The sequence below is a fragment of the Anastrepha ludens genome, chromosome 2 (assembly GCF_028408465.1).
Source record: "Anastrepha ludens isolate Willacy chromosome 2, idAnaLude1.1, whole genome shotgun sequence".
NCBI lineage: Eukaryota > Metazoa > Arthropoda > Insecta > Diptera > Tephritidae > Anastrepha > Anastrepha ludens.
The window spans coordinates 118595515-118612645 of record NC_071498.1 but is presented as its reverse complement, the minus strand read 5'-3'; the positions used below and the strand labels follow the sequence as shown (position 1 = coordinate 118612645).

The 17131-nt window shown below is 35.3% G+C and overlaps 1 protein-coding gene across 1 annotated transcript in view; it reads left to right on the top strand.

Moving 5' to 3' along the window:
- The window catches only part of LOC128855194 (peroxidase), a 155253-nt gene that overhangs the window by 127951 nt on the left and 10171 nt on the right, over window positions 1-17131 (top strand). Inside the window, exon 4 of the mRNA XM_054089906.1 lies at window positions 1861-1951. Within this exon, the coding sequence (XP_053945881.1) occupies window positions 1861-1951 (91 nt within the window). The remainder of the gene's footprint in view (window positions 1-1860; window positions 1952-17131) is intronic.

Here is a 17131-nt window from a genome sequence, read left to right as displayed (position 1 = left end):
TACACGTCACAACTTTTTTTTTTTTTGTATTATATAACTTTAAACGAGCAATTCTTGTATGCATATCTGTATAGCCACACGGATTTGAATGAAATTGGGCACACAGATAGTGTATCACATTTCTAGACTTTTCAACTAGGTGTTGCCACTGACAATGTTTCACAGGTTGCCACCTGTTCGAAATTAAAAAAAAAATTGCATGAGATATGCCGTTTGGGGTATCAAAAGAAAGGTATTTCACTCCGCATTACAATAGAGATATAAAACCCCGAAGTTTTTTATTAATTTTATTATATTAAAATTAAAAATTGTTACATTAAAAATTTTGATGCTTTTAAAGAAACTTAGGCCTTTTATTTTTGCGTTTGTAAGCATTTGTGTCAATATCGTGACAAATAGACCAACTGTATTCGCCAAGCATATGCGTAATGTCTTGTCCTTTAAAGCGCTTTTCAATAGCCGCAATGTCCTGATGGAACCTTTCGCCATGTTCATCGCTATTGAAGGTCATTGAAGTCGGCTTGCGTTACTAAATGCGGCACTGCAGTCCCAAGTTCACTGGGTGTTGGTACAAATTCCGATACTTCTGGTTCCCCGCATCTCACATTCGATGCAAGAAATGTTGATAGCATTGTTAGTGCTACTGTCGGTTCTCCATCCCTTAATTCGGGAACATCATCAAAAATCTCCATTGAAGCCGCTATACTTTCTTCTGGTGAGTACAGAACCGCTGGAATAACCGATTCTACATTAGCGTAGCGAATTTTGTTGCGGCGAAAGTATTGGTACCCTTTAGTTTGAGTAAAAGTTACGCAAAAGTTGCACAGTTCACTGCAGTGCTCCGTACGTGGTAGCCAAATTGTTGGTACAGAGTACTTTATTGTTGGCCTTCCATCAGTAAACTTGCATAAATTTCTATAGCAATAGTCGCACACGACTTCCGGAGTATACCACAAGTAAGGAACATAAGCAGTCTTGAACATTTTCTGAAACTAATTAACTACTGTTTTCGTAATATTTTTAAAACTTTTACTTGGTGCGAATAAGCCACAAACGTAACAAAAGTTCTTTCGAGTCGGGCACTGCATTTTTCGTAAGATGAAATATACAGAAAGACGTTTTCGCGCAACAGAACTTAAAACAATTGTCAAAGTATACGTCTCCGAGTAGTAGCGCAACTGTCAGATCATCGGAACTTCCGGAACTGTAACAAACACACAAACGGCACAGAGTGTGTTGTATGAAACAATAAATTAAAGGTTAATAAGTTGTTTAAAAATTTGGAGACCCTTCAAGTTATGCCGAAAATTTAGAAAAAATTTTCTTTTTAGAAAAAAAAAAATTCAAGAAAATCTGAGAATTGATAAAATTTTTTTTTTTAATTTTACATAATAAAAACATTTGCACGAGTCTGCCTGCAGAAATTCAGCGCGATTGGATCACGGAAAAAGGGTTAAAAATTGATCCAACATTTTTCACACAGGCGGACTACGAGCTCTATATTTTTTACATAAAAAAAAAATTCTGACGTGTACATGAAAATCGCCGATACACGTGTATTTTTATTTTTTCTCCCCTTTCCGAAAAAGTATATTTGATTCATAGGACAGAAAAAAAGTTCGCTTTTGTAACGCAGTGTTTTTGATTCATGAAAGTCCTAAACCGTTTAGTATTCTATTTATGTAAATTATAAACAAAAGCCAATTCATTGTTTACTAAAGCAACTCGAAGGTAACAGAGATATTGGGATTTTCTTTCAGAGGGGTGTCGCGAAATTATTAAGTTTTACATTCGATTTCTTATTAGCAAAAAATAAGTAATAACTAACTAATAAAAAAAAAAATCAATTCCACATTACAGATGTGGCGCAGCCGAAAGGCGATTGGAAGGCGGAGGAATTGGCTACGGTCGGTGAATTGCTGCTGGATATTTCGATACAGTTAGCGAGAACGTAAGTAACTTGGTTTGATGCAAATATATGCAGAATGCAAAAAAAAGATAAATGAGCACAAATTGCGATATGGAAGTGATTGTATGCACTTAAGTGTATGAGTAATTGGGATGAAAAATTAACCAACTCGAAATTAATTAATTCTACTGAAATAGACAATTCACGCTCTCCAATTCTAATTTATCCATATGTATGCACATACAGTAGCGAGAATAACTGAGTGCATGAAGATATTTTTTAGTATCTAATTTTTTTAGTAATTAACTAAATTAAAATATTTTAGTATTTGAAATCTTTTACAAGTTAAAGTTTTTTACATATTTTTTTAATATTGTTCCTTCTTTAACTAAGACCGTATAAATACAACTTTCGAGCTTTATACAAAATAGGTTAACAATTCAACACATTTTCATTATAATTTTAAACGATTTACTTAGTATTTGTAGAAAAAGTATGTACGAGTATGTACTTTATTTGCTGAATTTAAATAATAATATGTGCAATTTTTAAGCGGCAAAAAAAGCGTCGATTTAAAAAATATTCTTTAAAATATTGTCGATTTAAATTTGATGCCTCTTGCTGCTTTTCCATATAACAAATGAAATTTATAAGAACTGGAGTTGATTATTTTTAATTTTTTTTAAACCGTCTTAGGCATTTTCTTTCACAAGAAACTCATTTTTATATGGAACTAGCTGCACCCGGCGCGCGTTGCTACGACAACAACTAAAATAAATTTAAGAAAAATAACTTTAAAGAAAAACAAATATTCAATTCATGACAACCATTTTATTGATTTTGTTTATTTCGAAAAAATTGTGACATTACAAAGTTTAGTTTCAATTCGATGTTTATTGAAGTGTTGTGGTATATACAATATTTCTTGTTTTTCCATCTGGTGCGTAGACGAATAAATCAGAAGGTTTTCCGTCACGTGAGCAAGCCACATAGAGCTGTCCATGTGAGAAGCATGGATTCTCCAAATTTAATCCACACAGTTGTCACGATTGTCCTTGTGCTTTGTTAATAGTCATTGCGGAAGTGAGTCACAGCGGGAACTGTAAACGTTTGAACTCGAATGGCATATCTGTCGGGATCATTAGGATACGTGGTAACAGTACTTCTTCACCTTTGAATTTTCCAGTCAAAATTGTTGCCTCGATAACATTGTTCATGATTTTCTTGACTGAGAGTTTGGTTCTGTTGCAAAGTCGTGGTGGATTTATGTTTCGAAGAAGAATTATGGGTTCGCCAATCTCAGAAGAACGGGTCTGATGAGTACGTATTCGATCAGTTTCTAACTTTACTTCGCGTTGTTCAGATGATTCAGACGAACGGGTCTCAGCGGCGTGTACTCGAAGATTTTCCAGCCTTGTTGTTGGTTGCTCGTCTGGTTCTGAGGCTCGTAATGCTCTTCTCTTTCGTGCTTGAGGTATACATAGATCGGTGAATTGCTCGTCGCTTTGGAGGTATAATTATACAGGAACGACGTGATACTGTTGAATTTATAAGATGTCGCCCAGTCGCCGATGGTATACGATGCTACAAAAAACAAAAAAAAAAAAAAAACTGCACAACAAATGCGTTCGGAATGCCAATCAGCAGTCAAGTCCTTCACATACACATTCGACGATCTTCGTAAATTCACTGAAGAAAACGAATATGAATGCAGAGCTACCTGGTGGCGAGTGTCATCAAAGAGCATGATTCAATAATAAAAGGTTTGCTCACTAGTGACATTTGATTTTTGACACTCCCTTACAAAAGGTTGTATTTACGAAGGTGAATAAGGTGGAACAAAGTAAATCCTTTTTGGTAAAAATGGTAGCAAAAAAGTATTTTCTTACTTAAATTAAAAGAAACTGCGAACGGTTTAAAAAATTAATTTTAATTAATATTTGAATGTAAATAATAGTACAAATAGAAGTTATTAGCGGAAATTTCCAAGTTTAATATTAAAACAAGAAATTATTTCACTTAATCCAAGATTTTATTTTGTGAATTAATTATTAAATTTAAAATCGATCGCGAAGTTGCGAAGCTTCGCCAATATGAAACTATTTTGTTGAAAATAAATAAATAATTGTCACGTTCACTTCAGTTAGTTGTTTGGCCGAGATCCTCCTCCTATTTGTAGCGCATGTCTTGATGTTGTTCTCAAATGGAACGACCTACAGTTTTAAGCCGATTCTGGTAGATGATTTTTTCTGAGGAGCTTTTTCATGTTGGTACTGTGCTTTGCTAAGCCTCCTCTGGACACTTCATCCATCCATGGAGAGGTGGGCTCATTGGAAATAAGTTCCGTCAATCTCAACTTTTTTATAATGAGGTATGCAATGTTATCGGTCGCGTCGGGACTATCCAATTATTCTTCCTGTCGTAACTCTTTGGGAAATGCTAGCTCTTTGCAAAAGATGAATTCCTTCTAAATCAACAAATCACAAGAAATAAAGATTTGTAAATTCACCACTCATCGATCTCGGATTGTGCCAATTACCCTATCATGTTCTGCTTTAAGCGGTATGTATTCCATGTCATACTACCATAGTCCTGAACATACCGATGAAAACTCTTGAGCGAGTTGTAGCTCGTAAGCAGACCATTTTGAAAATGAAATGATTTTTCTACAAATTTTGCTTTTACTCAAACTTTCTACAGCTAATAATCCAGTGTCTTGCTAAGGGAGCCGATTTGACAAGGGAGAACGAGAAAGCTGCTCACTTATGACATTAGAATTTTGACACTTCCTTACAAAAAGTCACATTTAAAAAGGATGAAGAAAACGGAAATATTAAATAACTTTTTGCTTAAAATGGTAGCAAAACCTCCGAGTGTATTTCTGTCATAAAAAAGTTCCTCATAAAAAACCATCTGCCATCTGGAGGCTGTGAGCTCTTGTTGGTAACTTATGTATTTTTAAAGTAACCTAGTAAGTACTTCCCCAATCTATATTTGAAGTATCCGGCTCAAATTGTCAAAACGTCCATCTTTCACGTTCATTGCCCCTAATAGATGCGCTATCATATCCTGATTTAAGCTGTATGTCTGGATGTTTTCCATATCGTTTTGGTTATGGAAATACCGAGCAAGTTCTGGTGCTTAAAAACCCCTTTGAAAACAAAATGTTTTTACTATAAATTTTACTTTTCTTTCACTTTTGCTAAAAATTTCTAGAGTTAGCAACCCAGTGTCTTGCTAAGGGAGTTGATTTGTCAAGAGGGAATGAGAAAGCTGCTTACTGAGCAAACCTTTTATTATTGAATGATGATCAAAGAGCATATTCTACAAAACTTCTCCGTGGAAAAATACATATATATACCAATTTTTATAATAATCGGTCTAGTAGTTTTTGAGTTCATCGATGACATACAGGCAAACATTAATTTTTATATATAAAGATAGAGTGCAAAAAGGTGTCATGAAAAATTAAAAATGTGAGTTATTTTTTAGCCACTTGAAACTTGCATTTAATTTTAGCTAAATGCGATTTTTTGAATTTTTCGAAATTTCTTATAAAGTTAGCAAGTTTCATTTATATAATATTAAAAACAATTAAAAGAAAAATTAAATCATAAAGGATTTTAAATAGTTTTTTTTCTTTGTTCATTCCACTCGGGAGCATAGGGCCTCGACAAGACTCAGTCTTGCGTTGGTTTCGTTAATCTATTTTGCTTTCTGGCAGGGTAGGTGATTAGCCTGTCGCTACCATTCCTAAATAGTGGCAATGCCCACCTGTCGTTGCTTAGGAACAACGCCTTCTTACTGCTTGAAGCGCCATCTGTGTATCACATTTTTCTGGCAGATGGATCGCACAGATGGTTGAGGGCTTCGCTAAATTTGGTGTGTCTGCGCTATTACCGAGCATGCCCGCTTCCTCTTACTGGCGCCACTTATGCTATGTGTAACTGTGTCTTTTTCTTTGTTTTTATTGGTTGTTTTAGTAGCCACAATGCAAGTAGTGCGCTGACTTCTGGGTGGGAGTAAGGATTGGAAGGATAAGGGTTTTGGGGTCCGTCGACGAATGAATCTGTGTTGTTTTTTTTAGAAACTAGGTAAGTTTGGAAAAGTGCGAGGACCGTGCTTTACGTGGGAATCGAACCCACAACCTCTGGGATGGTAGGCTAGTGCACTTACGCTAGACTACCGAGATCACTAATAAATATTAAAGTATTTTCGATTAATTTATTATTTAAAACAAATTTATATATTACAAATAAATCAGCATGCATTGAGTTATGCTCACTACTGTAAATAAAGGGTGGTTTTTTAAGAGCTATAGGAAAGTTTTTCAAAAAACACAGGTAAAATTCAGAAAAATGCATGAAATTTTTATTTAAATCGGTATTACAGTCCATAGAATTTAATGTTTGAAGATTATTTCATGCAAATGTTGACCGCGACTGCGCTTTAAACGGTCCATCCACTTAGTCCAATTTTGGGATACTCTTTCCAATGTTTCGGCCGGTATCTCACATATAAATGCTTTAATGTTTTCTTCCAATGCGTTAATTGAAGCAGGCTTGTCTGAATAGACATGAGCTTTAACATAGTCCCACAAAAAATAATCCATAGGCGTTATATCACACGATCTGGGTCGCCAATTGACAGATCCCGAACGTGAAATAAAATGTTCACCGAACTCGCCTCTCAACAAGTCCATTGTTACGCGTGCTGTGTGGCATGTGGCACTGTCTTGCTGAAACCACATGTCATGCAAAACAAGCTCTTGCATTTTAGGCAAAAAAAAGTTGGACATCATTTCACGGTAGCGCTCACCATTCACAGTTACGTTACGATTCGTAGCATCTTTGAAGAAGTACGGTCCATTGATACCTCCAGCCCATAAACCGCACCAAACTGAGACCTTTTTTGGATACATTGGTAGCTCTTGCAGTTCTTCTGGCTGATCTTCACTCCAAAATCGACAATTCTGCTTATTTACGTACCCATTGATCCAAAAATGAGCTTCGTCGCTGAAAACAATTTTTCGACTTTAAATTTTCTTAACAGAACACGCATTTTTATAATAAAATTCAATGATTTGCAAGCATTGTTCGTTTGTAAGACGATTCATGGCTAAATTATAGACCAAACAGAAGATGTTTGACAGTGAAACAAAACACGAAACGTGCGTCAGCTGTTTAAACCAACTGTTTGAAAACATAATAGCTAAAAAATCACCCGTTATTTCATTGTTATCCTCAATAAAGATTTGCGTTAGAAAAAACATATTGTGCATTAAATTGAAAGGTGACTTTCCAATCTAAGCTTCGTAGGTATATCGAACGTATTTTTCTGACATAACTGTGCTTTAGCAAAATTATAAATAATTATAATAAATATAACGATTGCCCTTTTATTGCCCAACCGGCGCAGTCCATATAGTGTACTTAGTATTTTTGTTTTGGCGCTTACCCAAGAAAGGCAGGCTTTATTAAGCGACGAGATTTAAAAATGTTCAGCATCAAAAAATAATTATGTATATATTTGGTGCTTTCCATTTCAATTCAACCGGGCTATTCGGGCCATGTTCTTCGATTTCGATGTAACTCAAATATGTTGCTCTCTGGTCAAAATAATGAGACACGTATTTTTTTGTTCGCCCGAAAAATTTTTTTTTAAGATTTATCGGCGATTTTGTTTTTCGGCTCAAAATCGATTTTTTTTAATGAAATAAGAAATTTATTTTTTAAATGCTAATAACTTAGTCAAAAATGAACCGATTTTAATGATTCTGGGTTCAAAATCATCGTCATTACTTACACGAGCGATTTCATGTAGCAACAATGGCTAAAAAGGAGTTGAAAATTTTTTATTATGCAAAAAAAAAACCAAAATTCGAAATTTTTTCGAAATTCAATATTTTAAAAAGTGTATTTTTTTGGTTTTTAACTTTTTCCAAATCAAGAGAACACCTCAAACTTCTATTGAGCTGAATGCCCAGTAGCTAAAATGAGTTGGTTTTGAGTAATGAATTTTTGAGTAAAAAACCTGTCTCGCACTTTTTGTTTTTCGCAAAAAAAAACATTTTCAACTACTTTTTGACTACTAATTTTTGACTACTAAAACGATCAATTTGAACCCAGAACCATTAAAATCGGTTCATTTTTGACTATGTAATGGGCATTTAAAAAAATTTTTCTTATATAATTAAAAAAATCGATTTTGAGCCGAAAAACAAAATCGCCGATAAATCTTGAAAAAAAATTTTTTCGGGCGAACAAACAAATACGTGTCTCATTATTTTGACCAGAGAGCAACATATTTGAGTTACATCGAAATCGAAGAACATGGCCCGAATAGCCCGGTTGAATTGAAATGGAAAGCATCATTTATATAATTGGCGCGTACATTATTTGTGGGTGTTCCCTCCTATTTGTGTTGCGCGACTTGACGTTGTTCCTCAAATGGAGGGACCTACAGTTTTAAGCCGACTCCGAACGGCAGATATTTTTTATGAGAAGCTTTTTCATGGCAGAAATACACTCGGACGTTTGCCATTGCCTGCCGAGGGGCGACCGCAATTAGAAACAAACTGTTTCTTAATTTTTGATCCTTCACCGAGATTCAAACCGACCTTCTTTCTCTGAATTCCGAATGGTAATCACGCACCAACCCATTCGGCCCCAGCGGCCGCCAAAAAAAAAATTATACGTAATAGTAATAATCAGCAGCTGAATAAAAAGCTATAGACATACCTTAATCTTCTCATTATTTATTGAAAATAGTTGGTATCGCTTTCTTAACAGTGAAAAGCAGGTTCGAATGAGAGTTAAAATCTGGAAGGAGAGTTAAAATCTTTGCATAAGAATCGAAATTCCTCATTAAAGTTGTAATTTGGTCAACATAATTTCAAAAAAGAGGCCTAAAGTGCCTTGATATTCTAGAGGGAACATTGAGGTTAATTCCCGCAAAAAAAAAATGTTCTAGAAATTATTCCCGTGACCAATTTAACTCTAAGTATTGTGACCTGTTGAATGAGGAAACGGAAAAGTCTGAACTAAATATTTTTTCCTTATTACAAGAAGACGGACCTCCATGATCGGATCCTTGATTGAACTTTTATTTAGGGCTGACTTATTACCAAATTTGCGTAGTAATCCGATCGCTTCATCATTCTACCTTCAAAGAGGTGAATATTTGACCATTTTCTGCATTTATTAATACATAATTCGGTCGCGCCCGAAACTTTGTATGCCAGTGTAATGATCATTCACTTACTATGCCGTAAGAAATTTTACACGAAATTGAGTACTACTACATAGACGCATACGTATTTAGCAACTATGCCGCCAATTAACTCTTGTAAGATAAAAACGAAAGTTGCCATAGCAAGAATTGCCACTCAGCCATGCAAATATTAAGTGCGGCGCCGACATGTAATTGCCATATTTTTGCAAAAGTTATTTCGTGCCACTCCTATAAGTACTCTCGCATTCCACCGCAACTTTCAAAGAAATATATTACGTTTCTCGTACATATGAATAGGCATATATACAATTTTTTAAACGCTTTGCCGTACATAATTCTAACTTTTCCTTACTGTTAGGAAAAGGACTGGAAGTGTTATTGAAAGTTATTCTATATGTTTCATTAAATATAGAAAGAAATCAGTGTTGGTAGTGCTTATGAAATCCAACGACCAAAGGTTAAGCTAGTTTGAAATTATTTAAGCAAAAAAGAGGGTTATCTATTACCAAACCAAATGAATGGGTGCATAGCAGCGAGACCGGTTCCTTTTAAGAAGCGACCATCTTGACTCTTTGGCACTACAAGATCTACTCACATTTATTTGGAGGTCAAGTAGATTTAAAAAAATTAAAAAGGGAGCCCGAGTGCAGTACTTAATGTTGGCTGAGCGTTGTACTGTCTATTTGTCGCGACAAAAAAAAGGTCCTTTTAGGCAGCGAGTAACTTATCTATTCATTTCCATTACGATTTGGATACAATTTTGTATATGGATAATATTTCACTTCTCAGATTACTGTATCTGTACCTGTTTCCAAGGTAATTCTGTAATTACTGTAATAGAAGTAAATATCTACTACGACAGCCAGGCGGCAGATAAGTTTCTTGGCTAGTTCTTTGTGAGCTCAAAATTAGACGTGGAATGCGTGATTTCCCTCTCGAAAGTATCCGAATACGTCGATAACAAACTCATTTGTCTCAGATTAACTAGCAGGTTTGTCCTAAGAGTTATGTCTGAATAGTTAAAAATGCCGAGAGCCTCTGTCCACACCCGAGGATAAGTACGTTGAAAAGTTCGACGTAGATAGTATGTACAAAGTGGCGTAAAATTAATCACTCTATCAGATGGGTCGCCCCTCGGCAGGCAATGGCAAAACTCCGAGTGTATTTCTGCCATGAAAAAGCTCCTCATAAAAAATATCTGCCGTTCGAAGTCGGCTTGAAACTGTAGGTCCCTCCATTTGTGGAACAACATCAAGACGCAGGCCACAAATAGGAGGAGGAGCTCGACCAAACTCCCAAAACGGGTGTACGCGCCAATTATATATATATATATATATATAGAAGATATACAGGTTGGCAACTCTGCATGGTGACAGTCATGTAACTTGTGCGCTCCTACAAAAGTCTTGATTTTACCACGGATATTCTGAGATATAAAGAAGCTCTGGCAGTTTTAGCGGAAGTGGTGCTGTTGGTGATTGCAGTTGTAAGGCGAAACGTTTGTACGAGTGAGTTGGAATTGGGAAATAAGCAGATTAGCCTGGTGGTGTTTCTTTTGGTGTTCCTTTTGTTCACTTCTTCGCGCGGATCAGTGTCCTAGTAACTGGAAGGAGAAGTGACGTCTAGCGGAAGGATCAAATACTGAAACAATTTTTTGGATCGTGCATTAGATAAATGAGTGTTCAGACAATTGGAAGGTGAAGCAACATCTGGCGGAAGGACATCATCCCAAAACGATTTCTTGGTTGGTGTATTAGCTGAAGGAGGTGAAATACCATCCTATAAAGGTAGAAGGCGCAACTTAGCATCCTGGAGAAAAGAAAAGCTGACCAGCTGTCCCCAATGGACACCAAAAACCAAACCCCAAAAATGCACAAAAGAGTACCCAAAAAGTTGGTGATTTGGATGTAGAAACTCTTAAGCTTATAATCAAAGAGATTAACAATGAGATGCTTGAAAAATTAAATGAATTAAGTAGTGATGTTGCGGAGATAAAGAAACAAAATGAATATTTATCGCAGGAGATCGAAAAAATTAAAGCTGAAAAGAATATGAATAAAATAAGACTCGCCCAGTTGGAAGACCATATCAAAAAACAAAATTTAATTTTCAAAGGCCTAACTGTAAGTACATCGACTAAGGAGGCAGTTGATAAAGTGTGCAAGGAAGTACTACAGATAAACGACGCATCAATTGTCAAATCGACAAAGAAAATTTACGAGCGGGATGGAAAAATGACGGTGCTGGCAGAAATCAGATCAGAAAAGGATATCGGAGATATTTTCAAAAAATCAAGTAAGCTTGCGGGTACAACAATATATGTAGAAAGAGATCTTAATGTAGAGCGGCAACAAGACAAGAAAGTTATGATGCAGTTGAAAAAGGATATTATGGCGATTTCCTCTACACATCGAATTGGCGTCCGAGATGATAGGATGAAAGTAGCAAACAAATGGTTGAGATGGAATAAAGATAAAAAGCTGGTATGTGGCATGGAAGATGCAAATATTACATTGCAACTTCTATATGAAAACAGACTTCAGAACGTTAAAACAGATTATAATATATTGTTAAGTAAAATTATTTCAAAAAATTAGAAAACGTCTGTCATAGCAAAATGATTAACAAAAGTAACCTTAAAAGTATTAGAATTGAAAATAATTTAAAATGTGCACAAATTAAAATTAATATTATTTCCTTTAATGTCAATGGCCTTGAAAACAAATATATCTCCCCTGCGTTTTTCGACTATGTTAAAAAGCATGACGTTTTTGAACTTATAGAGACCCACCTAACCGAAGAGAAAATAAATCAAGTAAAGAAATATTTCCCAGATTTTGACACTTACTGGAAACCAGCAAGTCGTACCAGCAAATTTGGAAGAGCGTCTGGAGGTTGCGTGTATGGAGTCAAAAAAGAGTTGCAAAAAAAGGGCATCCGACATAGTTTCAAAGCCGAAAATGGAGTAGATGTGATAAGATTCCACGTAAAGGATGACATAATCACATTTATACCACTCTATATAAGAGGAGCAGCTTGGCACGAAGAAATTGAGGTTGTTAAGGAATTTTTCAAGGAAAACACAGAGAAGATTTCCATCGTTATGGGAGATCTAAATGTTAGAGTTGGAAATATACAACAAAATATCGAAGACTTGTACACAGCTACATTCTCAGCAGATACTGGAAAAAGGAGCTCAAGAGACGCGGTATTAAATAATAGAGGCAAACATTTTATGGAATTCTGTGAAGACTATGGTCTAATTATATTGAATGGCAGAACAGCTGGTGATGAGGAAGGTAATTTGACTTACATAAGTGCAGTTGGTAATTCCGTAAACGACATACATATGTGCAGTTTCCCAAGAAGGTTGGAAATACATTGAAAGATTCGAAGTTGAATCAAAGGTATGGCCTGACGAGATGCCAATTAAATTAATATTAAAAACAAATATGGTACTAAACGAACTGGAAAACATCAACTTATTGCCGAAAGTAGTGCTTGAAGGAAAAGATAAGATAAATTATCAATTAAAACTAAACCAATACCTAAATAAGTTTAAAAATGGAGGAGAAATAATGGATCTGAAGAAGCTTGCCAACGTAATAAAAATGTCAGTGCCACAGTCACCTGTCAGAAATATTAAAATCACTTTTAAAAATGCATGGTTCAATTTCAAATGTTTTAAGGCTAGGGAGCTATCCTTCAAATATCTGAATGACTTTAGAAAGTCTAACATTGAAGGCGATAGCAAAAATATCTACAAGCAAATCAATTTTATAGAAACGCATGTGAAAAAGCAAAGAAAGAATATTACGAAAAAATTGAAAAACGAATCAACAAAACTGCAAATGCAAAAGAATGGTGGAGTTTAGCGAAGGATATAAGAGGAAAGCCATTTCAAGTTGGTACAAACTGCGAACGATTTTAAATACTATTCTCAAAGCCTACTAAACCAACCGCAATAAACAAAAGACATTTATTACACAGCTGCGCTATGTAAAGATGAATATCTCGATAAAGATATAACATTTATGGAAGTTGAAAAAACCATTGAAAATGCTAAAATCAATAAAGCGCCAGGAGAAGATAGAATACCTTATGAGCTGCTAAAGTTTGCTTCGCCAGAATTTAAGTTGGAGTTAACAAAGGTATACAACATAATTTTTGAGATCGGAAGAATCGATGAAACTTTTGAAAAAACGATAATTTTCCCAATTTTTAAGAAGGGAGATGTAAATGCAGCCGGTAACTATCGGGGAATATCGTTTATGAATTCTATCGCAAAGGTGTTAATGGGATTGATAAACGCAAGACTTGCAAATTGGGTAGAAAAAAACAACGTGCTCACAGAACTCTAAACGATTTGCACGACTATTTAGAAGGTGGACTATTGGTTGAGGGCATGAATATACGTCTTCTCCTTTATGCCGATGATATTGTTCTCCTAGCGGATAACCCTAAAGTCATGCAATCCATGATTAATAACCTGGAGAAATACTGCGCTGAATGGAATATGGAAGTAAACCCAAATAAATCGGAGATGATGGTCTTTAAAAGAGGTGGACGACTTTCCCAGGCCGAAAAATGGTGGTACCAAGGTAAAGAAATTAAATTGGTGGCCGAATATAAATATCTTGGTGTCATTCTCACACCCAAAATGGCACTTAGAAGCCAGAAATACTTCAGCAAAAGCTAGTATTAATTGCACATGGAACGATTTTTTAGCGAAGCCATTCATTTCATTAAAATCAAAATGGAAGCTGTTCCAAGCGGTATGCAGAGCGATCCAAACCTACGCAGCAAGTTTGGGGATATGCCTTATTCGATGAGGTAAATAAACTTCAACGTTACTTTATTAAAAGAATCCTCAAACTACCCGAGTTCACTCCAAATTATGCAATAACATTAGAAACTAATATAGAAGATAGCCACATGTATTCTTTAGAATTACACATGTAGTATATCTGGAAAACTATTTATAAATATAATTGCAACAGACTCCCACACAAACTAACACAAGGCATCTTAAGTAAAAATGTGTGTTTGGCTTAAACATCTGAACGACATGGGAATGGAGTTCGGTCTGAAGTTTGAAGAAAACATCACCTCTATAGACTGGCAAGATCGCTGTGTGCAACTTCTTACCGAAATGAAAATAAAAGATATCAACATGGCAAGGCAAAAAGCACAGTCAAGCGCGAAGCGAATTTATAAACATTTAGACTACTCAAAAGGGGAATCATATACATATTAAAGAAGATATGCGGCTAACTGCTATTACGACAGTTTTTAAAGCAAGATGTGGTTTACTGAAGCTAAATGCAACTACGTATGGAAATGCTCAGAAAATATGCACCCTCTGCAATTTAAACGAGGAAGAAAATATGCAGCACTTCTTAGGAAGATGTCCGGTACTGAAGGAGATCAGAATAAAATACCTAAACGCAGCGAAGCTAAATGAAGCACAAGTAATAGATATACTTAATGGCCATAATTGGAAAAGACTAACTTGCTTTATATACTCAGCCTTACGCTATAGAAATTTTCTTATTGCAGAGTTCAATTTTTGATTAATTTTTGAGTTGTGACAGACAACATTGTTATTGCCACAAATTTATTATTTCTTTCTTTATGTATTTATATATTTAAACGAATTATTGTAAAAATTATTGAAATGTAAGATGAAATATTTATAAATAAATAAAGAATTACTACTACTACTATATATATATATATATATATATGTATATATCAGAAGATGTTATAATTTTTGCAAATGGCGTTGTACGTCAATCATATTTAATACTTATAAACTAGACAGCTGCAGTATAAAAACAAATAAGCAATGGAGGGCTGTACTCCGCAATGTGGAATAATTGTGTCTTTTTTTTAATCGACCGAGGATGTTGGCACAGCGTCCATATCGACATCGAATTCCTAATAGTGTCGCGCCAAATGCTCGACCCGATCAGAGTGGAACCACACGAGACCATGCAGCGCTGATCGTTCGGCAGAAAATATCGCGGCTCTGCAAGACGAACTATGCGAAAAAATATCAACCGGACGACGAACCTCGCAATTGAGCATCACAGCAAATTTTAGTGAAAGACTTACTCATGCTCGAATACGAAGTCCAAACAGTGCATCAATTAATGACTGCTGACCGTCAGTCGTATGTGAGTTATTGACAAGCCTTACTCACTCTCAACAATGAAGGGGATGATTTTGTGTCGGAAATCATCAGCAGCGACGGGGTGCATTTCCAATTAAGTGGCTACGCTAATAAGTAAAATTTTCATTTTTGAGGCACTCCTCGTATGATGCTTTTAACAAGACGGTGCAACTGCACATACAGCATTGGTCACAATTGATATTGTGGAAGAAGCATTTGGTCGCATATTTTCTCGTTTTGGCGCTTTGGCATGGTCAGCAGGATCACTTGATTTAACCATCCCAGACTTCTTTCTGACTTACTTGAAGCCGCAGGCATACACCAATGGCAGCAATTTGCTTGATATATTATTTTCCACATAACTTAAAAAATTTTAAAGGTGCAAATAAAGATTTCCATCATTTTCACAATTATGTTTATATTTAGTAAACAAGTTTTTCTAAAACAAAATGGGATGATTAATTTTTGCGTATGATAAACGTTTTCCATAAAAAATTCATTCGCCTTGCAAATGCAGCAAAGTTTTTTTTACGAATAAGTTTTAAGGGGTAACATGGGTTTCGTTGGTTCAAAAAATCGATTTAATTTTTTTTGGCTTATTAATTTCTACAACATCTCAATAATATTATCCTAAATTTTTAACACGATCTGAATAATAGTTTTGGGGATACAGCCTTTGGAAGGTGTGCGCTCCAAGCCATTTTTATGGTTACTCAAAACTTTAAACGCGTTTTTCTCGGAACTGTGTTTTCAAAGTCGGTTGTCAAATGTTCTCGAAAACTACTCAACCGATCTTGATGAAATTTTACACAGGTGTTCGAAATACAATTTACTCGTGCTTGAACGAAGGATTTTTTTTTTTCCAATTACAATTATTTAAAAAAAAAAAACAAAATGTCAAGCAAAGTTGACCGAAATTTTAATTTTTTTGCAAAAATGTCTGCCAAAATTCCAATTTTACTTAAACACTTATTTTTGTTTTTTCATTTTTGATTATTGAAAATTACGTCACAATGGAGGAGTTTAAATTTTTTTTTTTGAAAACTTCAGAAATTACTCTTTAAATATGTATTTATAAGACAGAAAAAAGTTTGAATTAAATAAATAATTTTTTGCATAGTAAAAAAATATTGAAAATAGGCCTTTTTTTACCCGACGAAACCCATGTAACCCCTTAATATAATAGGTCTATTTATAAGTTCGTGCGGTTTTACAACAGATGGCGTAACTTGATTATTATTCCATCGATCCACATTTCCAAACATTCATTGGAGAGCTACTGTCGTAAGGCACAAACGTCAGTATAAGTTTTTTATTTGAAGCGTAAACAACAATATTTTTACCACACTTGAAAATGTCGAATTTCGTGCCAAATAATGTGTTTTTGCGGGGAATTCTTCTTCATTATTTTAATATGAAGAAAAAAGCAGCCGAAAGTCATCGTATCTTGGTGGAAGTTTATGGTGAGCATGCTCTATCTGAGCGAACGTGCCAGAAGTGGTTTGCACGCTTTAAAAGTGGTGATTTTGGCTTGGAAGACGAAGAACGCGAGGGTGCGCCGCCAAAGTTCATGGATACCGAATTGGAGGAATTGCTCGATCAAGATCCGGCTCAAACGCAAGAAGAGGTTGCAAAAACTTTGGGAGTTGATCAATCAACCATTTCCAAACGTTTAAAAGCCATGGGAATGATCCGAAAGGTAGGCCATTGGGTGCCATATGAATTGAAGCCAAGAGACGTTGAACGCCGTTTTATGGCATGCGAACAACTGCTTCAACGGCACAAAAGAAAGGGTTTTTTGCATCGAATTGTGA